The 27,377-nt window shown below is 41.7% G+C and overlaps 1 protein-coding gene across 6 annotated transcripts in view; it reads left to right on the forward strand.

The window, feature by feature from the left end:
* The window catches only part of COLEC11 (collectin subfamily member 11), a 49,585-nt gene that overhangs the window by 13,104 nt on the left and 9,104 nt on the right, over positions 1-27,377 (forward strand). For 4 of the 6 annotated variants that reach the window (XM_010393347.4, XM_019282163.3, XM_010393345.4 and 1 more), the window contains 2 exons: positions 14,294-14,449; positions 20,185-20,256. In XM_010393347.4, the coding sequence (XP_010391649.1) occupies positions 14,320-14,449; positions 20,185-20,256 (202 nt within the window). In that variant the 5' untranslated portion in view covers positions 14,294-14,319. The other 2 variants (XM_019282162.3, XM_019282164.3) reach the window with 2 other exon arrangements.

Consider the following 27,377-nt stretch of genomic DNA (forward strand, 5'->3'; position numbering starts at 1 on the left):
AACCAGCATTGTTAGATGGCACAGTAATAATAGCCAATCAAGTTAAAAACACCAAACAAGAATGTAATGAAGCCCTAGCAGAGGAAACAGAAAAAAAAGTCTTATTACATAGGAAAAGAAAAATGTGTGTCAATGAGTTTTCTTGTCAGAATGGTGTTAATGAGAAAACAGGTCTCTGATGGCTCACTGGAGTTGTGCTCAAGAAATGTTAAGGAAACAGGTACTGAGAACATGTGGCCGAGCAAGAGAAGGACTGATGGTGCATGCTGAGGAGACTCCAGGGTGCTGCTGGTGTCAGCAGCACCTATAGATGCATTTGCAGTGTTTCTCTCTAGCTGTGCAATTAACTTGCAGTTTAAAGCTAATGTAGAGATGAAGTGAGATGATGTAATGAGAGCCATGCTATAGGCTGCAGCTGAAAAAACTCTTTATTGGAGATTATCTTCCCTTGCTTTTTAATATCTTCATGAATTGGGTTTGTTTAGGCAGAGGAGAAGGCTTTGGGGTGACCTAGTTGCAGCCTTCCAGGACCTGAAGGGAACTTACAGGAAAGGTGAAGAGGGACTTTTTACAAGGGTGTGTAGTGACAGGACAGGGGGAAAGGGTTTCAAACTGAAAGAAAGCAGGTTTAAATTAGATATTAGAAAAATATTCTTTACTGTGAGGCACTGGAACAGACTGCCCAGAGAAGATGTGGATGCCCCATCCCTGGAAGTGTTCAAGGCCAGGTTGGAGCTCTGAGCAACCTGGTCTAGTGGAAGGTCCCTGCCCACGGCTGAGGGGTTGGAACCAGATGATCATTAATGTCCCTTCCAACCCAGGCCATGATATGATCTATGATTTGATTTGATATGATATGATATGTCAGAACTGCCTTTTATGTAATTGTGGAGCATCAAAAAGTCTCTATTGTCGTTCTCTACTTTTTATGACTGGTATATAAAACCCATAGAGTGGCTTAATGGGCAGTTGGCATCCAGCCAAGGCCAACCCACCCCATCTGACAGGCTGTCTCCTAAGCAACTCTGTGTTTAAACGTGCATTTGCCTATTTACACTTAATGTAAAAGTGGTTACATTCCCCCTGTTCCTTGATTTTAGGGAAGATGACATTAAACGTTGCAATTACGGTGTTGAGTACAAGGACTTTCTGATATGTATAGAACTGATGCCTCTGTATTTTTTGGCAGCACTGAGTAACCACAGCAAGTCTTGGTTTTGTTGTTCATTGTTCCTTTTCTTAAGTCAATTGGCAGATACTGGGATTTCAGGTCAGTGTACTCTTTAACACCACTGAAGCCTTTTATTTTACTGGTAACTGCACGATCAGGACCGTAGCATTAGTTTTTGCTCCTGTAAGTGCCCTATAAATTCTGAGCAGGCAAATGTAGAGGTTCAAGTGATCACTGCTTAGCTGTTCTGCAGCTTCTTAATTGGTGCATAGCTGCCCTCTGGTCATGTTCTAGCTGTGTGAAAGGTACATTTGCTGCTATTGTTAAAGAATTTGCTGAGTACCAAAGCAGGTGGAAATGCCAGTAGTTATAGCTTACTTAACAGAGCTTGTTATATTACTCTCTAGAAATGCACATCATTAAAATACAGAAATCTCTCAGGACAGTTGGTTAGATGGAAGGACTTTAATGAAAAAATTTCAAAGGGGGTTGTCATCCTTGAGAATCTTTTGGTAGCAGAAGCATCGCGGTATACAGTTAAGGGAAGTAACACTTTCAGTTTATATTAATTGAGATAAACACCCTTGGTTGCAAATTGTGTTCTACACATCCTATCTGTTTCTTTCTGAATTGATATTTCTTTTTCAAAATGAGATTGTCAAAAGCATCTCAAACTGCATGAAATCCCTTGTACTCCTTCTCAAATTTTAAATATATTTGTCACCCAGTGCATTGTACATGGTAAAGGATTTTGAGTGCATGTGCTGTGGTATGTGTAAGAGGTGCTCTGGGAGGTTTTGCCACTGAAAGATATTTTCAGCTGGGTTCCTTTTGGCATAGCTTTCAGGTTGGATCATGACTATTGCCAGTGATATAGACTGATTAGTGAAAGTCTGCTGGAGCATACTAGTGTAAGAATACTTTGACTTCTGAGAACTTTGTTAATGTCTAGTTACCTGCAGGAATTGAGTGTCTTTGTGTGTGCTTCAACTAAGTCACATCAGACGCATAGAAATCTGTTTATTATCCCACTGCACTTTGCTTCTACACCATTTCTATGTACCAACCATATATTTTCTATTAACGTGGGCAGCTGTTTTGATAAGTTCCCCTTTCTTTTGCCTTCTTTCCCTTATCTGCATTTGGAAGGGTGCGTCAGGGCTCTAAGAAAAAAAGGACATTGGGTAGTACTGTTGGTATCAAGATCACCTGTCACTTCTCAGTGAAGATATAAAATCACAGAATGGTCTGGATTGGAAGGGATCTTTACAATCATTTAGTTCCAACCCCCCTGCTATGGGTAGGGACATCTTCCACTAGACCAGGTTGCTCAAAGCCTCATCCAACCTGGCCGTGGACACTTCCAGGGATGGGGCAATCCACAATTTCTCTGGGTAGCCTTGTTCCAGTGCCTCACCATCCTCACAGTAAAGAATTTCATCCCAGTGTCTAATCTAAACCTACTCTCAGTTTGAACCCATTCACTATAGTCCTGTCACTATATGCCCTTGTAGAAAATCTCTCCACATCTTTCTTTTAGGTTCCCTTCAGGTACTGGAAGGCTGCAATTAGGTGACTCCGAAGCCTTCTCTTCTCCAGGAATCCCAATCATCTCAGCCTTTCCTTGTGAGGGAGGTGCTGCATCCCTCTGATCATCTTGGTGGCCTCCTCTGGACTGGCTCTAACAGGTCCCTGTCCTTCCTGCGCTGGGAACCCCAGAGCTGGATGCAGCACTGCAGGGGGGTCTCACCGGAGCAGAGCAGAGCAGAGGAGCAGAATCCCCTCCCTCACCTGCTCCTCACACTGCCTTTGATGCAGCCCAGGGCACGTTGGCTCTCCAGGCTGCAAGGGCACACGGGCTGGGTCATGTCCAGCTTCTCACCCACCAGCACCCCCAAGTCCTTCTCCAGCAGGGCTGCTCTGGATCTGTTCACCCCCAGCCTGGATTGATACCGGGGGTTGCCCTGACCCAGGTGCAGCACCAGCACTTGATCTTGTTAAACCTCACGAGATTCCCATGAGCCACTTCTCAAGCTTGTCCAGGTCCCTCTGGATGGCATCCTGTCCTTCAGGTCTGTCACTGTACCACTCAGCTTGGTGTCACCTGCAAATTTGCTGAGGGTGCACCTGATCCCTTTGTCTATATCATTAATGATGATATTAATTACACTCATTCCAATATGGACTCCTGAGGGACACCACTTGTCACTGATGTCCATCAGGACACTGAGCTGTTGACCACCACCCTCAAGATGTGATTGTCCAACCACTTTCTTGTCCATCTAACACTCCACCCATCAAATCCATCTCTCTCCAATTTAGAGAAAAGGATGTTGTGGGGCACCATGTCAAAGGATTTACAGAAGACCAGATAAATGATGTCTGTAGCCCTTCCTTTGTCCACTGATGTAGGATCACATGTAGAATCATGTAGGATCTCATGTAGAGTGTTAGTTGGTCTCTCAGCCTGAAAGTAAAAATAATCTTTTATTGAAATAGCATTGATACTGCCCCAGTTCAAATGCAAGATTTTGATCATGCATGCTTATGTACCACAGTGTTTTGCAGTATTGAGGATATCAGTCCAAGAAATAGGTCCTTGTCATTTGAGGATAACACTCTTGGATCCTTTCCATAACTCTTGGTGGCTTGCATGTTCTTACAAAGTGCCTGATGTCATTATATTTCCTATGCTCTGTGTCTTTTGCTGGTTATTATTTTCCATGGCAGCCTGGTATTTTGCCATATCTTTTTGTCTTTAAAAATGTTCCCACTCCAATTATGTGCTGGGTTGTTTTTTGGGTTTTTTGTTTGTTTGATTGATTTGGTTTTTGTTTCTTTTGTTTTTGTTTTTCTTTGGGTTTTTTTTGTTTGGTTTTTTTGGGGGGGTGGTTGGTTTTTGTTTGGAGTTTTTTTGTTTGTTTGGGTTTGGTTTGGTTTTTTCCCTGGTGAATTTAGTCCCTTGAATTCTTTCATTTATGCATCTTCCTGTTTTTTGTATGCTGCTGGCATGCAAGGACACAGTTTTGTAACACACTGAAGGCCATCTCAGCTGCTGCCAAGGGCATTTCTTTCCTTGGCTGGCATAATTTTTCACAGGAATTATGGCCATTTTAGCCTCGCCAGGAACCAAGGAACTAAATCAACTGAAAAATAACATTACAAGTAGAGGAGTAGCTTACTGCTGGCCTGTGCTAGCTGGGATCAGCTGGACATTGGTGACAGTACAGAGAAGGGGAGGCTAGTGTGTGACTGCAGCAGGAAGCCAGGCTGCTGTTAGCCCTCCTGTAGATTGACTTAACTAATTAGCGATGGTAGACACCCCTCACCTAACTTCACATACCTGCAAGGCTGAACTAGTGATACTGGGCAATGAATAGGTACCTCCAGAGTCAATTACCTGTTCTGTTCTGTATTGGGATGAAATAAATCCCTGTGCCAAGGTGCCTTTCTCTAACTTGGTTATACAGGGTGCTCAGGGTGATTTTCTCAGACTGACCACCTAAGCCAGAACAGTTAAATCCCACTCAAGGGTCTGTTTAAGACTAACCTCTGCTAGCTTGAGGTCTGGATCTAATCAGAGTTGTCCTGATAAACAGGCATCTACTAATGGCAGCTGTGCTGTGTCTTTTGGTTCACTTTTTGAGGTGTCATGTTTGCAGCATTGGGAAGAACTGGGCATCTGTCAAGTGGCTTCCCTTTTTTTCTTAGAACCTCCTTAAAATGTAGCTGTCACTTATCTAATGTGTGAGAAAATGGGGTCAAAAGCTGTTTGTGCTCTTTCTTGTTTTTTCTCCTCAATGAGGAGAAGGGTACTGTGGCAACCAAAAGCAAACCTTTTTCCTGTCCACTTGCCCTCTGGGATGGTGCCATTGCTCCTCTGTCCTTTCTCTGCTACTGTCCCCTAGTCAGACCTCTGGTTTTTCACTTTCGTGTTGTGTCCACTAGTAGTCTGCATCCTACACCCTGTCTCTTGTCTTTCTTCTTCTTCTAACCTCATAAACTGCTTGCTTAGATTTTTGTCTTCTGTCTGGATATTCCTGACCTGTCCCTGTGTTTATACATGACTCAATTGTGGGACATAAAAATGGAAAGCAGGGAAGGGAGAACACTTTTACCCAGTTTTAGTCTAGTGTCCTACCACTAGGCTTGAGCTGGCTTCATCATCAGGCTTCTTCTCTGTTTCCTTTAATCCTTTAATGTGGCATGCCTGAGTGTAGTCTAATTTCACCTGTTGTGTCCATCCAATGTGAACAAACACTCTCTTGGGGAACTGGAGCTGTGGGTTTCAATCCTTTTAAGTTAAGGATGTTCCACAGTTGTTACTTCACACGTTTTGGATCAATACTTGAGTGGCATTTCTGTTGTGCAAGAGGCAGGTGCCACTGCTGGCATGGCTGGGATGATTGGATGGGGCCTTGATAGACTTTTCTGCCTCTTCTCTACCCCTCTAAGATTGTAGCCCCAGGACTGGGACAGCCCCCTCCCAGGGTGGTTTGCCTTTTGAGCCTGTCCAGTGCCCTCAAGAAGACAACTGCCAGGCCCATCTGGGAAAACTTCCGAACACCTGAAGAGTGAGAGAACATGTTGCAAAGTGTAAGTTGGTTGAGTGGGCATAATATTGCACAGATATCCCAGCTTCTGCAGCTAGTCCTAAGCCTCTGTGGATGGGAAGGGCTGAAAGCAATGCCTTAAAGGTTCATAAATAAAATTACAAATGCATATGTTCATATTATGTATTTATTCATGTAAAGAAGTGTTCCCTGCAGCATTCTGCACATCATTCACTGATTCTTGCTTTTTTATTTGGTATCCTTGGTTTTTTATTTCCTACAGATGGCTGTGTGGGGATAGCATGAGGCTCTCATGTGAATGCTTTATAGGAGTGGGAATGAACTGTGACGTTTTAGACACAGGTTTTAAAAGAACTGATACCTACATTGGAATCCTGTACACTTTCTTTTTTTTTTTTTTTTTTTTTTTTTTTGGTGGTGGTTAAGAACACTGAAAATTTGGTCTGACATATAATGTCAGATCATTGACATATGACATATGATAATTAACATATGACATATGGTCATTGTCATAACAATGATGGCACCCAAAATCACAAACTATTTTTGTAAAATATAGCTGAAAGCAGAAGAGATCTTGTAATCTAGTAGGGACTTTGATCAAAACATAGGACAAGAAATTCTGTTTAGTATTTCTAGTTGCCTCTGACCACCAATTTACATAAAGATAAAAATCTACTTGAATGTTATTTTCTACTGTCTAAAAATCCATGGAGACCTATTGTGAAAGATTTGGCACTTCCATCTCCCTCTAGTTAAAAGTTTCGAAAACAAACTTGTCTCTTTCTGTCACTACTTTCATCTCACTCTTGCTGAAGCCTTGTTTTTATATTTTCAGCACAGGTGACAGTAAGTTAATTCTAACATGAACTCATTGACTTCAGCAGAACAACAACAGGAAGAAATTTGTCCCAATTTTTAAAAACATTCTTCTTGATGAAAAGTGGGACTACTACACCTACATCTGACAAAGGCATCTATGTTGATGAACTAATAGTACCTTACACCTCACAAACATTGGCTGAGGAAATGGCTCTGTTGATGCCATAATTAAGTGTACTTTGGGGAGTAACCAAGGACTTCCTATCAGTTTGGGTTTTAGGTAATGCTAGCTTCCCATCAGCTTAGACTCACTCTTTTGTCCTCTACAGCAAACCTCACTGTTTTTCAGCATCATCAGGAGCTGAAATGTATTATGTCTCTGCTTTATGCTACTCCATGCTCCATAGATTTCACAGAGACTTGGTAACCACAGCAGTTATGGTCCTCATTTTTGCAATTCTACAGTATTAATATTGAGGGATTTTTTTCAGTTTTTCAAGTCCATTGCTTTAACCTTTAAATCAACACATAGAATTTAACTTGAGAGCATTACAATGTTATGATAATGATCACCCAATGTTTAAGCAGCTTTGTAATTGATTCTGATTTTTATAGTCTAGCTAAATGGCAAATGTTTGATTACCCAAGGTAATGTGCAAGGGAGCTGAGAGGACAAATGAGAAAATGCTTAGATAAAGTAAAAGCATAGCTACACAAAACATCTGTAGGTTAGGAAGATTAGTAAGGCTGTAATGGAGAAAGATGAGGTCAGTGACACAGGTTTCATCTCCAATATGAAAGGCATCTTCCCTAGGGAATAATCCACATCCCTTGGGCCAAGGGGTGAAAAGCAGCTTGTGTCAACAGTGCTGGAGGCTTGTCCCTTCTGCCTCTCCCTGCTTCCCCCAAAAACCTATCCCTGGTCTGTGCTGGGCACTGGTGGTAACTCTGGGACTTAATTTTATTTTTTTTGGTCTTTTATCTATTCAAAATATTTGAAATAGCATGAGGTCTGTGTCACAGCCTGCTGTTTTGTGCGCACAATTTTGTGGGCATGTGTTGCATCTCCTAGAATTCGGCTTTGGCCCTGCAGGGTGCTTGAGGATACATGAGCTGCTGGAGAGTTCTGCCAGGGAGGTGTTGAGATGTGGATGATGAGGACTTGAAAAGAAAGGGGAGTGAAAACTGTTGAAAGTTATTTCTGTGTCTGTAGTGCTGACTCAAACTGGCTTGGGAAAGTCACTCACCAAATGTGGCTGTGGCTCTGCAGATTTGTGTGTCTGTACCAGAAGCTTACTCAGTTCAGAATATAGATAATTCAGCTCAGATACCTGAGAATGAAGTACAGTTTAAAAAAATAACAGAAAAAAAAATTGTAGTAAGCGTGAAAACTACTCAGTGAAATAAAAATAGCTCAAAGGTGAGCCCTACAGGATTATACAGAGGATTACAGTTACTCTGTAGCTGTTGGCTGCCTGAGCATCGATGCCAGTGAGTATCATTTGTCTTCAGCGTTTTTCATCCATTTGGTTTCAGCTTGGCAGATCATCTGTGTTGTTTCTTCCAGGTCCAAAATAACAGCATGGAATTAGCCACTGGCACTTGTGGAACAGCCACTGGCAGATAGAGGGACTTCACGCACAAGGCATTAGCTGCCTCAAGTGATCTCCAAGCTTTCCATCCAGAGCTGGGGGAAGTGTGGGAACTCAGTGAGTGCCAACTGGCCTGGCTGATCCTGCAGTGGTTTTGAGCGAGCCCGTGGGGCGTTTTGGGATTCTCCAGTGATCTCTGAAGGACTCGTCATAGGAAGCTTGGCTTGAGAAACCTCTTCTCTCTTGGCAACTGAGGCAGATTTCCTAAAGCTGAGGGGTCTCAAAAGTTGTTTTGAAGTTATTGTGCTGGTTGCATTGATATGTTTTCATTTTTAATGGAAATAGAAATGTTACACTTAATTTTTATTTTTTAAGTAAGTGCTGCCTTTTCCTTCTCCTCATTTTTTCCAATACTTTCAGCTTTCACTGATTTAATGACCACTGTTAATGGCCACAAATTTCACTTTTTATGCCTGCACAGACAGTGAGAAGATATTCATACTTTTACAAGTGCTGGACATCTCTAGGTTTCTCTTTGGCATTGGTTTCACCAGTGCTGAAGATACTCCAAATACCAGGGCCAAAGTAGTGTTCGAAAAAACAGGCTGGCACCTTTATCTGTGGACCAATTTCAGTGGGATTTAGTTTTCTTAAATGACGTTATGCATCTACGTCTGAAAGGGCTTGAAAGTAGGTCAGAAAGATAAGAAGTTTTCTAGGGTTTTAAAGTGAAAGGTACTGCTGTAGCACATACCTGGAGATCAAATTCTTTTTTAAAGCATAGAAAGCAATTTTAGATGCAGAAAAGGTTTCTTTTAAAAGCAGGGAAAGATGGAGAAAGTGATATCCAAAGTGCTTGTGGTTTGATTTCTACTACTAATGTATCCCTTTACTCTTCAGAGGTTCCTTCTGTTAGTGGCTCTTCTCAGACCAAGGTAATTTCCCTGAGTATTCTTATGGATCTGGTATTGTTACCTGAATGACATTAAAGAAGCTCCTTTTTCAAGTCCATTTTCTCTGTGAGTTGAGCTAACGTGCAGTAGGGTGGGGTTGTATCCCCTCTGTCTCTGAGACGTAAGCCCAACAGCAGGGAATGTGCTGAAGCTTTGTTGGAGATTTTGTTTTCCCCAGAAAATCCTTCATATGTGGCTGCTGAGCAGAGCCAAGAAGCAGCCTTGACAGTTCTCTGCTGCTCAATGTCTGTCTCATCTCTGAGCTGTGTAGGAGTTTGCAAAGGCCGATTAATATTTAACATACCTGGAGTCTTTGATCTTTCAGTTGGAGTCTGGATACATCTGAATCCTCATAAAATGCAGACAGAGGAGATGATGCTGCCTTTTATTCATTAATGCAGAGACTGGAGCACCCTCCTAATTTCCATTTCTTCTTCCATCTCAAGCCATTTCATTCTGCTCTCCAATTTGCCCGTCAAGAATCCTTATCACCAGTCTGCCAGGTGCTCATGCTGAAAACTGCCTAATTTCCAGGCTTTCAGCTGTGTATCTGAACCACTTGGCTTGAAAGCCTCTTTGTCTGATCTTCTGAATCCTGAAGTGTTCCCACTGCAAAAAAAAGGTGTGATATCCTGCAGACTGGTGACCAGGTGTTCTCCTGGGCTGTAGGGTAGGTCCTGGAAGCTAAGGCAGGTAGGACCCACATCCTCTTTTGCTCAGCCTGCAAACCCTGTCTCTCAAGGATGGCTGCTGCTGAGGATGTCTGAAAGAGATTTCCAGGCATGTCCTTGCTGGGATCCTGTTATTAAGGTTCTTAGAAATGCCTCTGCCCAAATTAGGGTGCAAACGGACCATATGCCAGTGACAATAGTAAGGGTTTTATTTGATGAGAGGGAGAGAGGAAAAAAGGAAAGAAGTAGAAAATAGTTGTGGGGGACAGAAAGGGTGACAGGGACAGAATAAGGAAAATATCACCACTCCGTGGATTCCAGCAATGCTCTGTTGATCCTCTCCAGCTGGTCTTCTTGGTGGTGCAGGTCCCCCCCAAAAAGCACAGAATCTGATGGGTTTATATAGCCTCGAGCCAGGTAGCAATGTCTGGCCATGTCCCCCTGGGGTGGGGGTCAGTCTCTCACAGCAGACTCTGGGTCTGTTCCATCACGTGCAGTCCTGTGGGGCTGAGCCTCTCACGTGGAAATCCCGTGGATGTGGCCTGTGGGGTTGGGGGTTCCACAGCTGGGCCGGTTTGTGTAATCAGAGGATGGGTGTTCAGTGCCTCTCACCAGAGGTTGCACCATGCACCCAAAACCTCCTCCTCCCCCTCAGCTGGGGGAGTCTGTGTAAACCTGGCTTCTGTGAGCTGTGCTCTCCCCCACCCCAAACTCAGCCGGGGATGATTGAACAATGGGTTTCCCTTTATCTAATCAGCAGTTCAAAGTCCCAGTCTTTGGGGAGGCTTCTTTGGTTGTAGCTTCTTTATAATGAGCAAAAACTTTATATCAATGTTTGAGGCATGAACTATTTTCAGTCTCTGACAGTCCTCCTGGCTGGCTGAGGCAATCCCAACTGCTTTCCTCCATAAGGGAGCGCCGGTCCCTCATTTGGCATTGCAAATCAAGTTCCTGCCAGGGACCCCTTCATTTTGCAGTCAACTAGCATTGACTATTTGAATGCCAAGACTGGCCTTAGAAACCTTGGAAGATTGGGGAAAACACCCTTTTACTCAACCTTTCTTATTGGCTAGTTTTTGTTGCTGCCTCTTGCTTGCTGAGTGTTGTGAATCAGAGACAGGAAAAAGAGGCAGGACTGTCCACTGGACAGGAGCCTTGTACCCTGGGGTTAGGAATCTCCTTCTGGGGAGACGTAGCCAGATTCAAGCTTAATGTTTTTGAAGTCATTTTAGTATGCACGAGAGGATATTTTGGAGAAAAGTGCTCTCACAGAGATCGATACTTCAAAACTATCTCAAGACTATGGTCAAATAATTTGCACAACCTTAGAAAAGAGCTGTAAAGTGGCCGGTGACTTGACCTGGTTTCTAGTACTTGTGGCTGGCCCTGTGCATACGCAAGGGAGTCCGTAGCCCAGAAAAGCAGAGTTCAGCAACACAGCAAATGTTTTCCTGCTGGTTTTGTCTGTCAGAGCCCTGGGGAGCTGGCCTGGTTGTTGCTTCTCCATGGCAAATTTCCATTACTTCTCCTTTTCCTCTCTGGCTATTGCAGTTCTTGATGTCCACCTTTATCACAGAATCATAGAAAGGCTTGAGTTGGAAGGGACCTTAAAGATCTTCTAATTCCAACCCCCCTGCCTTGGACAGGGTGTCTTCTACTAGACCAGATTGCTAAGGGTCCTGTGTAATCTGCTTTGAACACTTCCAGGGGTGGGTCATCCATAACTTCTCTGGGCAACCTGTTCTGTCTAATCTAAATATCTCCTCTTTCAGTTTAAAGCCATTCTCCCTTATCCTATCACTGTCTGTCTGTGTAAAAGTCGCTCTCCCTCTGTTTTTTAAGTATTGGAAGGCCCCAATGATGTTTCCCCTAAGACTTCTTTTCTCCATACTGAACAGCCACAACTCTCAGCCTGTCTTTGTAGGAGAGGCGGTCCAGCCCTCTGATCATCTTTGTGACCCTCCTCTGGACACATTCTAATAGGTCCATGCATGGCTTTAGATGTACCTTCTCTAGCTCTTGTTCCTCATCCTTGGGTGACAAAAGTCAATTTTGCCCTGTACCCTCGAGAAGCCTCGAGTGATAATTGCTGCAATTGTGACAAAACTTATCATGGCCTAAATATTTGAGCAGCAGTTCCACATTCTCCTAGGTATTCTTTCTGGTTGGCAAAGCTTGTCTGTGAAGTAGTTTATGCCTGACTCATTATAGGAATTCATGGCAGATTGTGGAAATCCTCAAATCCCTGTTCCTCCCTTGCCCCATGGGAGGATAACCCAGCATTACCTAGGATTACCTTTTCCCTAGGGTTTCCTGCCCCACTGTAGCCCATTAGACTATGACTGTATTGAGATCTCTTGACCCAAGAACTCTTCCCAGATCTAAGCATACACACAACCTTTTAAGGCGTGGTCCTCCAGCTGCAGGTCTCTCTCCTTTGGAAAGAAACCTGGGGAAAAGATTTGAGTCAAAAGGGCCTCATAGCATATACAAGTCTTTGCACCATATGTGGATGATCAGTAAGAACTCAGAGGTGGATTGTGGGGTCCCCCTGTCCTGCAGTGTGGATGTAGCAACAGATGGTGTGGCAAGGCGGTTGTGAGGCAGAGCACCCTGGCCTGTAACTCATGCAATGCCCTCCACACATGAGGAAGGAGACAAAATCTGCTCCCATCCGATTCTCTTGCTGTGGTTCCTAGGGGATAATGGAAGCACAAACTGGACAGTAATTCAGATGGACAGTTTATTCCCCCAACTCCAAAATCATCTCCTTGGCCTTTCTGCTAAGACATCTGTTATGCCAGTTAACACCTTCAGGCCATCCCAAAAATAACAGTTCCACTCTCCTAGATCCCCAATATATTGAGGCATACCGACCCACATACTGGTCCTACACCTGTGGCTAATCCTACTCGGCTTATTTTTGAAGGGATTCAGGGAGTGGAAATTAATATAGCCCTATCTTCTTGCTCTAGATGTAAAACACAAGTCTTTATGATGGCTATAAAAGATGATAAAAAACCTGTTATGACTTTCAGCTTATTTGTGTAGTACAGAGCTCTGGTTAAAGATGGACTGGAAAAACATATCAGAAATACATACATAACACTTTTGTCAAAGTATTTTTACAGGCCCCCTAAATACTGCATTTTGACAGTCCTTTCACACAAACTCCATTTCTGTTCAGTTGTTTTCTGAGACATCTCTTCACAGCCTCATTTCAGGCAAACCATTTCACTTGTTGGCTTAGACTAGGATATATTTCAAAGGTGATTCTCTTCAGGAGTTATTGAAGACTGTGATGCAACTTTATTGAATGATACAGTGAAATATTACCTGCCTTCCACCCTCGACTTACATGAGGGCAATTGTATCAGACAATTTGCCTGGGCACAATTCCAAGTGCTCAGGTAGATGGGAAGTGAAGTTTCAAGCCTTTGAGTTGGTCTCATCTGTTGCTGAATTGTCTCTTTAGAGCAGTATCCACTCTTTCTAAGTAGAAAATTAGTACTAACAACTTCCAGTGCAAGGCCAGGTGGCCAAGAAGGCCAATGGCATCCTGGCCTGTATCAGCAATGGTGTGGCCAGCAGGACCAGGGCAGTGATTGTCCCCCTGTACTCGGCACTGGTAAGGTTACACCTCAAATACTGTGCCCAGTTCTGGGCCCCTCTCTGCAAGAAGGACATGGTGGTGCTGAAGCATGTCCAGAGAAGGGCAACAGAGTTGGTGAAGAGTCTGGACTACAAGTCCTGTGAGGGGTGGCTGAGTGAACTGGGGTTTAGCCTGGAGAAAAGGAGGCACAGGGGAGACCTTATCACTCTTTACAATTACTTGAAAGGAGGTTGTAGCCAGGGTGGAGATGGTCTTTTTTTCCCAGGTTACAAGAAATAGGACAAGAAGAAATGGCCTCAAGTTGTGCCAGAGGGAGTTTAGATTGAATATTAGGAAAAATTACTTCATGGAAAGGGTTGTCAAGCACTGGAACGGACTGTCCAGGGAAGTGGTTGAGTCACCATCGCTGGACATATTTCAAAGATATGTAGATGTGGCACTTGGGGACATGGCTTAGTGGTGGACTTGGTAGTCCTGGGTTAATGGTTGGTTGATGATCTTAGAGGTTTTTTCCAGCCCAAGCAATTCTATGATTCTAAGCCTGCATGTTGTGTTTTCTCCTTTCACCTTTCCAGATTGCTGCCTCCAATGAGAAATCATGAACACAGAATTGCCTATTATTGGCTTTGCTAATCTCCTTCTTGTTTAATTAAATTTCTCCTGAGCTTTATCTCATCCAGTTTAACAGCAAAAAAACCTGCTAAATATGCTGCTGCCTGTTTCATGTGTGTCTGAGGAACACACAACCTGCTTGGAGGAGCTGCACATGTGCTTCTCATGCTGTGTGGGTTATGGCACACAAATATATATTGTGTTTGTAGTGGGATGCTGCATGTGTTCAGAAACTGATGAAAGCCTTTGGAATTCTTATAACTGTTTATTCATTCTTTTGTTTAGGAGTCAGTGACCTGTAAGGGCTCATTATGAAGAGAGATCTGGTTTTCTTGGTGACTCTAATTAGCCTTGCCTTCCTGTCACTGCTAAGATCTGGATATCCTCAACACATTGCAGAGGAGTCCTGCTCTGTTCAGATTCTTGTTCCAGGCCTCAAAGGTAATGTGAAAGCCTACTCCATTATTCAAATATTAATCTTTTTGTTCTATCAGGCTCATTTGCATCACTGACAGTTTCTAACAGAGACAAAGAAGGTGCCTCTCAATTGTCCTCTTATTTGCCCCTGTTTGTAGCCTCCTTAAAAATGGAGTTTTAAGGTCAATAAGATGAAATTAAATGGTTCAGAGTATGCATGCCAGTTTCCCAGATTTACTCCTGATCAGTAGTGCTTGTTATTCTTATACATTGCCTGGTTGCTCTCTCTGTGTTTATACTGAGCAGTGGTACACATACCCAAAGACTGTAAAATCAGACCCTACTTTATACCTGGAGAGGTTTTAATTCCCATTTTGCAATATAATAGGAATTATTTTGTGTTTTCTTGTCTTTTGCTTGTCTTGTTTTGATTTTTTAAAAGCTCAAATACCTCTTAGAAGAAAGAAAACATTGGTTAGGTTTTTGGCATTTCTATAGTTTTTGTGGAAAAAGGCAACATTTTTACAGAATATGCCCCCAAACTATTGCCCAAAGAAGACAGCGTAATAAATTATTGATCTTTTCATAGGAAAAAAATATACCTTGCATAAGAAATCAACCACTGGGAAGAATTAGCATTTTAAAGCAACAGCATCCATTACGGTTGTTGAAATCCCAGCCCTGTTTAGTCAATAATAATTCCCCTTGTGGAGGCTATGACATTCCTGTTGAAATATAACACTTTTGAACATGGGGAAATACTTGTTAACAAAAGGACCAAAAAAACCCCCATGAAAACCACCAGTTTATCATCAACAATAAAAAAAACCCCATTGTTTAAGAAACAAACAACAAACCATTCCATTTTTCTTATAATTATACCTTGTAGTGTCACAAAACCCACCTAACCAGAATCGGTGCCATTAACCTTATCTTTACAAACCTGGGCTTTCCCCAGTTGCCTGAGGGCCATATTATGGACTGCAGGCACTGTCTGTTCTGGTTAACTGATTGGGAAGGGTAAAGCTCAGTTCTGTTCTGCAGTTGTTTGCACAGCTAAATGGTGAGCCCAGTGTGGCCACAGGTTTGGCTGTGGTGCAAACTGCCCTCTCCAGACATTGCCCAATTTGTGTGTGGCTGCCCTGTGCTTGAGGCAAGAGAACTGGGCTACAGGGATACGGGTTGTGCATGGCCAACTGGCTTTAAGAATATGTTTTTTTTTAATATTTATTATTGTTTCATCTATTATTTTTATAGATGCAGCTTTGGATGCCTGAAGTCAACCAAAAGCTGTTTTTTTCTATTTACCTCAATAAGTGGCTTTTGATCTTAATGATGTTTAGACCTTCTGCAGATGTTCTAGTTAGAAAGAACAACATTTTATCTAGGCCTTCTGAGGCTTGACTAAGGCTTGAGTAAAGTTGTTTAATTTGTTTGATATATTTACTGTGTAAAAGGCATAAGATAGTGCTGTTAATGTGGCTTACAGAGGAGAACACAATCAAGTTAAATATATGTTGTCCAAATTTGCATGAAAGATTAGTCAAAGGGTCGGACTCCACAGCCCTAAGCTTTGAAAATACTTTTCATATCAAAGAAGTTGACAGGACAAGTTTTGTCACTTCTTTGCTTTGGTTTCCTTATTTTTGTAATCAGTCAAAATTAGCATCTCTGATTACTATTTTAATGCAAGGATCATTACTATTATTATTATATGCAGCAGAGGTTTTTTAAAATGTGTAAACTGTGCAAGACCCTTTGGCAGAAGACAATTCTGAGCCTGGAAACCAGAGAAAGGCCTGAAAACCACCGTGTGTTAATGATTTCACTCTGTTTCATAAAATGTAAGCCTTGAAAAATTTAGAGAGATTGATGTACAAATTCAGTGAAGCACAAAATGACCTGATACAGATGTAGTTAATGTGAAATCCCAAAAAAGCTTTCAATGCTCCAACTACGCTGTCAGGGGGACTGGCTCAGAGAAGTGGCGATGAGATACTGCCATCCCCCACTGGCACAACTCCAACCCTTTTTGCTGGCCAAGGCTTCCTTTAAACTGAGCACACTGGCCAAACTTCAGCTCCCATAAAGAGGGATTTGCTCACTGCAGCTGTTAGATCTGCACCATCTCCTCTTCTGCTGAGCTGCCAGCAACATCGCCAGTGGTGGAGGAATAGAGTCCCACACTGCTGCTGGGCATAGCTCTGTCAGAATTTGGGAAAAACAGGCACAGGGAAGAAATGGAAGAAACTAGGGAGACAATGGGATATGTGAATGGCAGAGGATAGACACTTAAAAGGGGGTGCAAAAAGTGAAGCCCAAATGGGGCGGTGAAGGACAAAGTCATTTTCATCAGGGAAAAGTACCCAAAAGTGGGGGAGGGTAATGGAGGAATTTTAGAAGAACAGAAAGAGATAAAAGGGAAAAAACAAAAAAAGAAGAGCTCAAAGAATGAGACTGAGTGGAGAGATGGGAAACTAAATAAACATAAAATGACACAAAATCAATTAAGACCCCACAGAATAAAAGAGGAAATCAGAAGGGGCATGAAATAAGAATGGAGGTGGAAATGGATGAAGAAGAAAGCCAGTAAAGACACCAAGAATAGAAAAAGCACAAATGAGATTAAAGCCAGCAGTTTAGGTCTTAGGGAGTGGTTTTGGTGGTTTGTGGGGGATTTTTATGTCTGTATGTTTGGGGGTTGTTTTTGTTTGGTTTGTTTTTTTGTGGATTTTTTTTTTACTTGTTTTTTTGTTTGTTTGTTTTGGTTTTTTTTGGTAGTTGTTTTGGTGGGGGTTTTTTGGGGGGCGGGGTTGGTGGATTGGTTATTTTTTTAACTCAAGTGTATAAAGGAGTAAGATGAAAAGTGTAAGGACAAAACCATGGGTCTGAGAATGCAGAAAGCAGACTGAACTACATTTTAGAAAGCCAGCAATATTAGTAATAAGGAAAGTGTGCTGTGTGTGAAAAAGTAATGGATGATGAAGCCTCACTACACAGCTCACTCATATTCTTCCTAAAGTCCAGTTTCCTTTGATAGGCGCATGAAATTGAAGTTACTACTATTGTGGAGAAAAAAGTAATGTAGAACAATCCTTCAAAGCTTAAATTCTCAGTTTGCCATCTTGTTTTGTCACCCTTCTAGAATCTAAAGCAGGAATTGTCTTAATACTCTCAATGATGTTCAATACATAAAAAAGTTGATGCTACATTAAAAAACTCAATTTTTTTTTACACTCACACTTGATGCATCTACTCACACAGGGAATACGAGTAATGGAAGGAAGTTATCACCAGCCAGGAATACTTAATAGCTCACGTAGTTAATATTTGGTGTGCTATTTTCATTGCATATTGTAGGTGGTACAGTTTATGGTAGGAAGTCACAAACATAAGCATAGACAAATCCTGTCCCAAAGAACTCCCAAAAGGAGGCAAATCAACAGCAATTGTAAGATATGTCACATGAATTAAGGAACATCTCTTCCAGAGATGATGTAGGAAGAACTTGTAGTAGTGTCAGGGCCTGATACCCATGATCCTACTGCAGCTCAGGCTAATGGCAGGGCTAAATTTCTTTTGGGAAAGAAACTACGAACCACATCTGGCCCTGTCTCTGCTGCATAGGCAATGCTGCATGGTGCTGACAAAGAATGTACTAATTCCTGCAGTGGGGCCGGAGCAAATATCCAGGAAGGGGTGGAGAGGAGTCTGAGCAAGAGGTACAACTGCTAAGGGACTGTGGCTGGTGGAAGAGGCCACAACAGATCAGTCGAATAGGGACCATGATGCACAGATCCCAACCGCCTGCTCTGAAAGAACTTGGTTGTAGACCAAGGGGCTGGAGATCAGAAAGGAGGCACAGGGGTGTCTAATTCATTAATCAAGAAGTTAAACAGTATTGTTAATCGGTGAAAAATTAAATTGATTGAAATTTCTTGACAGAGAACTGTTTTGTTGCCCATGACACCTGCACAGGCTTTACTTCCTCAATTTGCATGATGCTCAGGGTACAAACAGCAAAAACAGGGATTTACACAAGGCAAAGCTGAGCTGGGGCACTGATCAGTCCCTTTTGGCCAAGGTCTTGCTCCTTAAAACAGCTGATAAGAAAAAAAACGTAGACTAGTCTGTAGCTGGGCCTGTAATGGAGTAATCTCCTCCTAGAGAAAGTTTTTAAAACACCCACACTAAGGAATGCGGTGTCATCGTATTATAGGAATAAATGCAGGCAAGTGTAATGGCCTGAAGCAAGAGTGATCTATTGTATTGATCCCTAATGCACAGCTCTCGCTCTGAAGAACGGGTAAAGCAATAGGCTGTAATAGCCTGCTCTCAGCCTCCAGAGAGCAAGGAAAAGTCATTGTCAGGATTTATCTTTGGGAAGCAAAGAACTCATAACCAGCCCTGAGGGGTGAAAGGCAATCATACAAAGCCTATTGGTTACCTGATAATAAAAATGTGACGTTCCCAAATGTGCCAAATGATAGCCTGTTTCATACTAACAATATTATTCACTGGGGATTATGTGAAGTTTGTCCTCATTAAGGTCAGAGAATGGCCTATTTTTGCATGTCTGAAGGCAGGGAAGATGGTCTGGAGCAGCCTGAAGAATGAAAATATAACAGATGAAGGGCTGAGTTCAGCTCACAGCCACCTAGGCCTACAATAACGAGAGAGATGGAAAGAGAGCTGGAGGCTGCATATTTGAAATGTTTTTACATGTCATCTCTGTGACCCCTCTCTTAACCACAGCTGCCAGCTATGCCAGAGAGCTGGGCTTGTGGGGTGCATGATAACCATTGACTTTCCTAATGTGGTGCTCCTGTCAGCTTCCTGGAGAGCAGGTAATGCTCACTCTCCTCCACAGAAATACAGTGTTGGGATAACACGTGTGCTGTGCTAACTCTGGATTTTACATACCAGCATTTTATTTTCTGTGGAAGGCATAGAACTTTCTTCTCCTTCATCATATAAATCCTGTGTTGTCAAGGCGGCTGTATAAATCATTCTTGAAGCTTCTGTTTGTGAAAGAGATTTTAATTTTGTCAATGGCAAACTACAGTAGTAATACAGTAGTAGGCGGCAAAACAAGCTAAGGATCCCCAAATTTTCAATGAAAGGCACCAGGGAAGCAAATGTTTACAGAAAATGGTGTTTAAATATGCTGAATATAATCATTCACAATAAACTAAGTGCATGTAAGCACACTGCATAGTGGTTCATACTTCAGAGATTAAAAGGCACAGTATATAACTGAGGATATGGAGTAGAGAGTTAGCTCTTTCGTGCTTAAAAATGGTCCTCTAATGATGGATGTAGCAATACCTTCTTATAGGTCTCAAAAATGGCACTTTTTTCTTTTAATTTGAGGTCATAGTTAAGCCATTTTCACTTGAGACTTAAGCATGTCCTCAGGAGAGGCTCAGAAAGAATTTGGTGAACACAGAAGTTTATGTGCAAAGTTGAGATCTACCTCTGAAGCTTCTTCTTAAGTGAATTGTACTGTTGGCTTTTTGGAGGTCAATGATGTAAGTAACCTCCACAAAACTAGACCTGTTGTATAAGACTTCAGTAATGTATTGTCTACATAGATTGAAGAAAAATCTGTTTTCCGTCCAAAAGTAAAGCTGTTAAATCAGATCACATCTGCTTCTATTTTTTTCCTTAGAGAGAATGGCATTCTTGTCACGGCTGCTAACAGAAAATAGTCCTGTTTTAATATGATTCTTCTTTTTGTTTACTTTTTGTATCAACAGGGGAGGCTGGAGAAAAGGGGGAGAAAGGTGCTCCAGGTCGTCCAGGAAGAGTTGGGCCTCCAGGAGAAAAAGGTAACTTTGTTAAAGAAGATGTTTTGAAAGTGATTCCTAAGAAAATCCTGCTTTTTCTTGTGAGATGATGATGATGATGGGAGTCCTCTCTCCCTTTGCTGGGTGACTAAATCACCCATGGCCATTTCTGTTTACTATTGTTGTGGTTTAACCCCAGCTAGCAGCTCAGCCCCATGTAGCCACTCACTCACTTCTGGTTTGGATGGGGGAGAGAATCAGAAGGGTAAAAGTGAGAAAACCAGTGGGTTGAGATAAAAACAGTTTAATAGGTAAAGCAAAGGCCATATGCACACAAGCAAAGCATAACAAGGAATTAATTCAGTGCTTCCCACGGACAGGCAGGTGTTCAGCCATCCCCAGGAGAGCAGGGCCCCATCATATGTAACAGTGACTTGGGAAGACAAATGCCATCACTCCAAACATCCCTCTGTTCCTTCTTCTTCCCCCAGCTTTACATACTGAGCACAATGCCATATGGTAGGGAATTTCCCTTGGGTCAGTTGGGGTCAGCTGTCCTGGCTGTGTCCCCTCCCAGCTTCTTGTGCACTCCCAGCATTCTTGTTGGTGGGGTGGGGTGATGAGCAGAAAATGCCTTAATCCTGTGCAAGCACTGTTCAGCAATAATGAATATATTTCTGTGTTATCAACATTGCTTTGGTCACAAATCCCAAATATAGCACCCCCCGAGCTACAATGATAAAAACTAACTTTATTAACTTTACCCTAGCCAAAACCAGTACAACTTAATGCACTCAATTGTAGACTAAGTATTACTTTCTGGTCAAAAAGATATATTTTGGAAATAAAAAAAATCTTGCTTTTTTAGAAAGGTCTCTGTGAAGAAAAGCATCATAATGTCTTCTTCATAATTTGCCTTCTGCAAATGAAAACCTCATATTAGATCAAAGGAAAAAAAATCACAAGCCTCGATTTTCCTGTTTCTTTTTTTCTGTGAATTTGAACACTCACAACATCTTAATTAAAACCATTGAGGGAAGGCAGTAAGCCATAATAGGCAGAGATGAACATGAGTGTTCCCACATTTTTTGGATATGTGAAAATGGTGATAAATTTGTTTGCATTGTAGTTCAAAAATATTTTGAGCTCTTGGAAGGAATGGTGCTCAGCAGTGTTCAATTATACAGCTGAGAGAAATGTAGCATTTCTGTCTTGCAGGAAATTCTGTCTTTCCACATTTGTTTTCCTCCTGAAGCAAGGAGGAAATTTGACCTTCATAAGTTTTCCAGGAGGTGTGTGTTCTGAAAAGTTCAAATTAGGAGTAGTCAAACCCTTTAATCTCAATATTGAAATTAAAGGTTGACATTCCTGTCATGAGAAGGTTGGAGTTAGTTTTTACTGAACTGAGTTTACAGTCTTTCTTTCAAAGGAACTATAGAGATAATTTATACTTCCTTCTGATGATGCATGATCTGTTATGTTGTTCTTTTAGGCACTTATGGAAGTCTGATACTGATTATCCTGGGACCAAAATCCATAGCTAGAGCTCTTCCTCTTACAATGCATTGAAAAAATTATAACTTCCATGAGGTGTGTGTGGTCAGTCAGTGTATTTCCCTTATGTAGATATACTTTCAAGGACGACTCTTAGAAAAAAAAAATTGGAAACTAAAATTTCAGCTCTTGCAAGGCTATGCAGCATGAAGTGAATTATGACAGAATAATTTAGGTTAAAAGGTTGTAAAGAGCTCATCTAGTCCAATCTCTGCTTTAAACAGGGCAGATTTCAATATCAGAGCAGGTTGCTCAGGGCCTCGTGCAGTAGACTTGTGAAAATGTCCAAGGATGGAGATTCCACATACTTTTTTAATCAGTCTGTTTTGCTGTTGTCATCGTGAAAGACCTGTTATAGCTTGTAATCATTGCATCTTGCCCTTTCTCTGTGTGTCTCTGACAAGAAAACGCTGCATCTTTTCTGGAAACTGCTTGTAAGTAGTGGAAGACTGTAATTAACTCCTCCCTTACCTTTCTGTATTCCAAGCTAAATAAAACCATCTTCCTCAGCTGGACTTCCATTTGCCTTTCATGTATGAGGGCCCAAAAATCTCTGGGTCCTTTTATGCAAAGGAGTTTTTTTACCCATTGGCCAGACTTCATCAATGCATCACAGGTGAGGAACTTAGGATCTGGCTGAACCCATGATATTCCTGTCAACACATTTCTGCAGCTTGTTGAGCTCCTCCTGACTGGCAGGGCTGTCCTCCAGTGCACCAACCATTCCTGCCAGCATGGAGCATTTTCTACTTCTTGCTCCCTTTCGGTGGTGAAGGACTGGTTCTCGAGGAATGTCACTCATTAGCAGCTGCTGATTAGACTTTGGCAGCCTTGCAGCAGCACCAGCCAGCGCTCTCAGCATCCTTGAATGCCCTGTGGGCAGGACCAAGGGCTTGTGTAGATCCAGGTGAAGTAGTCCCTCATTCAATCGTCTGCTGCCATGAGCAGCTTGTCCTCCCCAGATCTTTGCTACCAGACATGCAGAACTGGGAGACCAGAGAGCAGACCTTGCCAGCAGAGACAAAGGCAAAGAGAGCACTCAGTTCCTCAGCCTTCTCTGTGTCCTTTGGCATGAGGTTGTCTTGACAACTTCTTGAGAACCTCTCTCATCACGCTGTCTTGCATGTTTCTCTATCTTGGCATTTTGTCATGTCACTTCAAAATGCTTTGGACCATGTGAGATGTGGAAGTACTCTTTTTCATTCAGGCCAATCCATGATGTAGCATTTAATTTATTTATTTTTTTCTGTAAAATTGCATTTGTTTAAAATATAGTTATCATAAGGTATGCTTGATTAATGCTAATAACAGTGGTAATTTTCTAGTTTTCCATACCTCCAAAAATCCAAAATTCTGATGAAACTGAAAGAAGAAACACTGAAGTGGAACACACTGCAAGAAAACATACATGAAACAGAAAAGAGATTAAAGAAAATTGAATATTAATACATACTATATAGGTATTTTGCCAGGTAGTACTTTCAACTAAATACAGGCAAAATTTCTAACTACTTCTGTAGCAACATGTTTTTTCTGCTTTTTTTTTTGCATCCAGAAATTTCTACAAAAAACCTTGTTTAAAATAAATTCTAACTAACTACTCTTTTCATTAATGCTGTACATTTTGTAGATATTTGTCTTCATCAACTCCTTTCCACAAATGCTTCATCAAAGAAAAAAACATAGTTACCTTAAAACAAATTTGGACTATATGGCACCATATTTCATCATGGTACTATATTCAGTATACTTTGAATGTCACAGTGTTGACTCAATAAGCAAACAGACTTCACAGATGTAATTTCTAGTCTGTAGAAAGGACACAGAAGAATATGCAACTTTGACCTGGAAAAACCTTTCAGTCTCCTGACCTTTCAGTCTCTGGTTAACCTCCACAGACTGTATGTAGTGTGCAGACCTGTAGGTAAGTTCATGCATAAATACTTTTCTAGACTCTCAAGCTGCATGAGACTGAGTATATTCTCTTCCAGCAGATCAAGGATTTTCCCATTTCTTATCCAGAAGATGGAATGTTGAGGCAAAAATAAAATATAACAATATGCTTGGCAAAAATCATTGTTCCTTCACTTTGCATTTGCCCCTAAAAACACCCATGGATAGTCACAGCAGCCCTGCTTCTATGCAGTAGTCTGTTAAATTTCAGTCAGTGTGTTAGCATGTATTTGACCACTTGTATTTCTCTTGAAGCCCGATGATTTTTGTCCTGGTCTAATACTTGGCTCCTTCTGTTGATGCAAGCTGCTAAATTTAATTTTATTTTTCTCCTCTTTGAGTAAGTGATGGTATACATGAGGGAGAAACTGTAATCCTTCTGCAACATTTGTAGAGTTTTCTACTTTTGGTCTTACTTTACAGAATCACACTAATCTTTTTTCTTTTACTTCTTTTTCTTTCCTCTTTCTTTGTTTCATTTCTCTAGCAAGTCCATCTAAGAAAATGTGTTTAGTTTATTTGAATTCCATAGGTACATAATAACCATAAGGTAACTTGCAAAAGAAACTATCTTCTTATGGCGTATTTGACCTGAAATGAACAGCTCAAGATAAGAAAGTGCAGCGAATGTTTTTACCATATCCTTTCCTCATGATATTTTCAGATTTGGGTAATTCAGAAGCAGATAAACATGAAAACTTTCTGGTGCTTGCCTGAAATAAATCTCATTCTGGCTGTCCTGATGCTTCAGGGTGACATCAGACATACTGATGTCTTTGGGTGTTGATTAAGGTTAAATTCCACTTACTTTCCTCATTGCTTTTAATTAATTGTATAGGTCAATTATGATGCATAGCATGTCAGCAGAATATGAAGCTGTGTTGGCCTTATGTAAAGTTTGGGGCATGGGTCGAGTACAATGGCTGTTTCAGATGAAAGCAGTGTGTACTGCAGCACAAGTTTTGGAGTGTGAAGTTCACAGAATTAACTTTCTTCATTTGCTCTGATGGCTGTGCTGTGCTCTCCCATGTTGGGAGTAAACTCAGTTATTTAACTAAGTCATGGTGCAGTCTGTGAGGCTGTAACTTCCACGTATTCAAATTCCGCACGAATAGCTCAGTAACAATACAGTCCTGTGAATATTCCCAGAGTACTTTACAGCAATCTAAATAAGGAGGGGAAGGTGAATTTACACTTGGAATGTGACATCAAAGGAACATTAAAAATATGTTCTTCAAGATATTTCAATTTTCTTAGAGCCATAACCATTTAAAATAGATATTATTTTAGTATTTTAATTTCAGCCTTTATACATTGTACTTAATTTATGTACAACTATAATGGTATGTGAAGCAGAGTCACATACTGTTCTTGAGCTTGGAACTCAACTGTCTCTACCTTTGCAGTGTGAGCACAGTGATTTTGGCTTTTGCCAGCTAACACTTTTCCAGGCAATTCCTGGGCATATTTTGGGAGCTAACACAAATGAGCAGCTTGCGAGATTATTCTGGCTTGAAGAGTACAACAATTTAGTATCATGCAGTGTACCATTCTTGGCCACCTGGTTCCCAGTTCCAGGGAACAGTCCCAGGCATTTAGTTTACTAATACAGGCACAACCTCTTAAGTAGAAGAGAAGACTCATTAATTTAATTGGATTGGAGCCAGAGCGCTCAGTCATTTGTATAATCAAATTCTAAAAAGATGTAATAATATCTTAATTTATATTTTATTATTACTGATTGCTCATTAATATGTAATCAATCAATCCTTTGCATTTCTGAGTCTATTTCTACATGAATTTATTGCTCGCTAAGGAGTGCTGCAGGCAGTATTCCATGTAAAAGTCCTGACATTGACAGTTGTTAATTCACAAAGTGGGTATCTGGTTCAAAACTGTCTTTCAGTTTCACCTGAACTCAATAGGATTTTGAGAAAATCCTGCTAAACTGAGTGGGCAAAAAGATGGCAGATGGGCTTCAGTGTAAATAAATATATTACCTAGGGACATTAGGGACGCATGATTTAATCCATTCTTAAATGATGCCAAAACCCAAAACTGTCACTTAAAACTCAAGAACTGCTCTGAAGTCATTAGCAGGAGTCCCAAGGCCAACAGAACACTGCCCGTCATCACAAAAGGATGACAAAAGAACAAAGAACAAAACAGGAAGCTTCTTTTTGCAGCTGATTTTGTTCTGTACAAAAGCCTGACATGCTCTGTCTCAAGTAATGAATGTGCTTCTGGTCTCTGTCTCTCAAGAAGGACTTGAGAGGTTAGAGACGGGCACCAAAAATGTGAGAAAGAGGAGCTGCCTCATAAGGAGAAACTGGACAGGCTGAGACTCTCTGAGAGTAGTCTGAGGAGGTTATAATCAAGGTTACAGAATCACCAGATCCCATCACACCTGAACTAGGAGGGACTCTCTGAAGCTGCTGGGGACAGATCCTGCAATTCTATCTGCAAAGGACTGCAGATAGTGGCTGGGGTTGTGGGATCTTCCAGTACTGCCCCTTCTGCTGCCACCACAGGAAACAAAGTCTTGGCCTGGAGGGACCACTGGTCTGAAGAAGCTTGGTATTATGTTGTTAACATAATTCTAGCAAGACAGTGTTTCTTGAGTGCAGTTATTTCTCTTTGTTTGCCTCTGAATAGAAGCCTCCATTCAGGAACGTACCGTACTATTTTGATTTTTGTTTTGAATGTACTTTTAAATCCTTTAAACTTTTCTGCTGCCTTCCTAGACTGTTTTTTTTTCCTCACTATTTTTAGTTTCCTTTGCAAATATTCTAACTATTCTGATTTCTAGTCAGTATAGATTGATAATAGTTTACTCTTTTTTTTCCTCCTGTTTTTTATGTAAAGCTTTTAAAGTTTCACTTTGTCATTATGATACCTGTCTAACATGAGTGGGATGGATCACTACTGAGAGGTGCTTATTTTTCCATTGCCTGCCATGGGAGTTCAGATAAATATCTTAGACTAAAAACCCTAACTTTAAGATGGCTAATGCTGGGTGAAATTGATTTCCCTCAACTATATAAAATGCCACCTGTGATTATGCACTGTTCATTCATATAAGAATATCTGTTTAACATTGTTGGTGACACGGACAGTGGGATCGAGGACACCCTCAGCGAGTTTGCCAATGCTACCAAGCTGTGTGGCATGGTCAACATGCTGGAGGGAAGGAATGCCACCTAGAGGGACCTGGACAGGCTGGAGGTGGGCCCATGAAGTTCAAGAAGACCAAGTGCAAGGTCCTGCAGCTGGGTTGGGGCAATCTCAAGCACAAATACAGACTGGGCAGAGAATGGATTGAGAGCAGCCTGGAGGTGAAGGACTTGGGGGTGTTGGTTGAAGAGAAGCTTAACATGAGCCAGCCATATGCCCTTGCAGCCCAGAAATCCAACCACACCTTGGGCTGCACCAACAGCCGTGTGGATAGCAGACTGAGGGAAGTGATTCTCCCACTTTACTCTGCTCTCATGAGAACCCCAGCTAGTGTGCTGCATCCAGCTCCGGGACCCCCAACATAAAATGGACATGGACCTGCTGGGGCAAGTCCAGAGGAGGGCCACAAAGATGATCGGAGGGATGGGGCACCTCTGCCTTGAAGACAGGCTGAGAGAGTTGGGCTTCTTCAACATGCAGAA

The sequence above is a fragment of the Corvus cornix genome, chromosome 3, assembly GCF_000738735.6.
Source record: "Corvus cornix cornix isolate S_Up_H32 chromosome 3, ASM73873v5, whole genome shotgun sequence".
In the NCBI taxonomy this organism is placed as follows: Eukaryota; Metazoa; Chordata; class Aves; order Passeriformes; family Corvidae; genus Corvus; species Corvus cornix.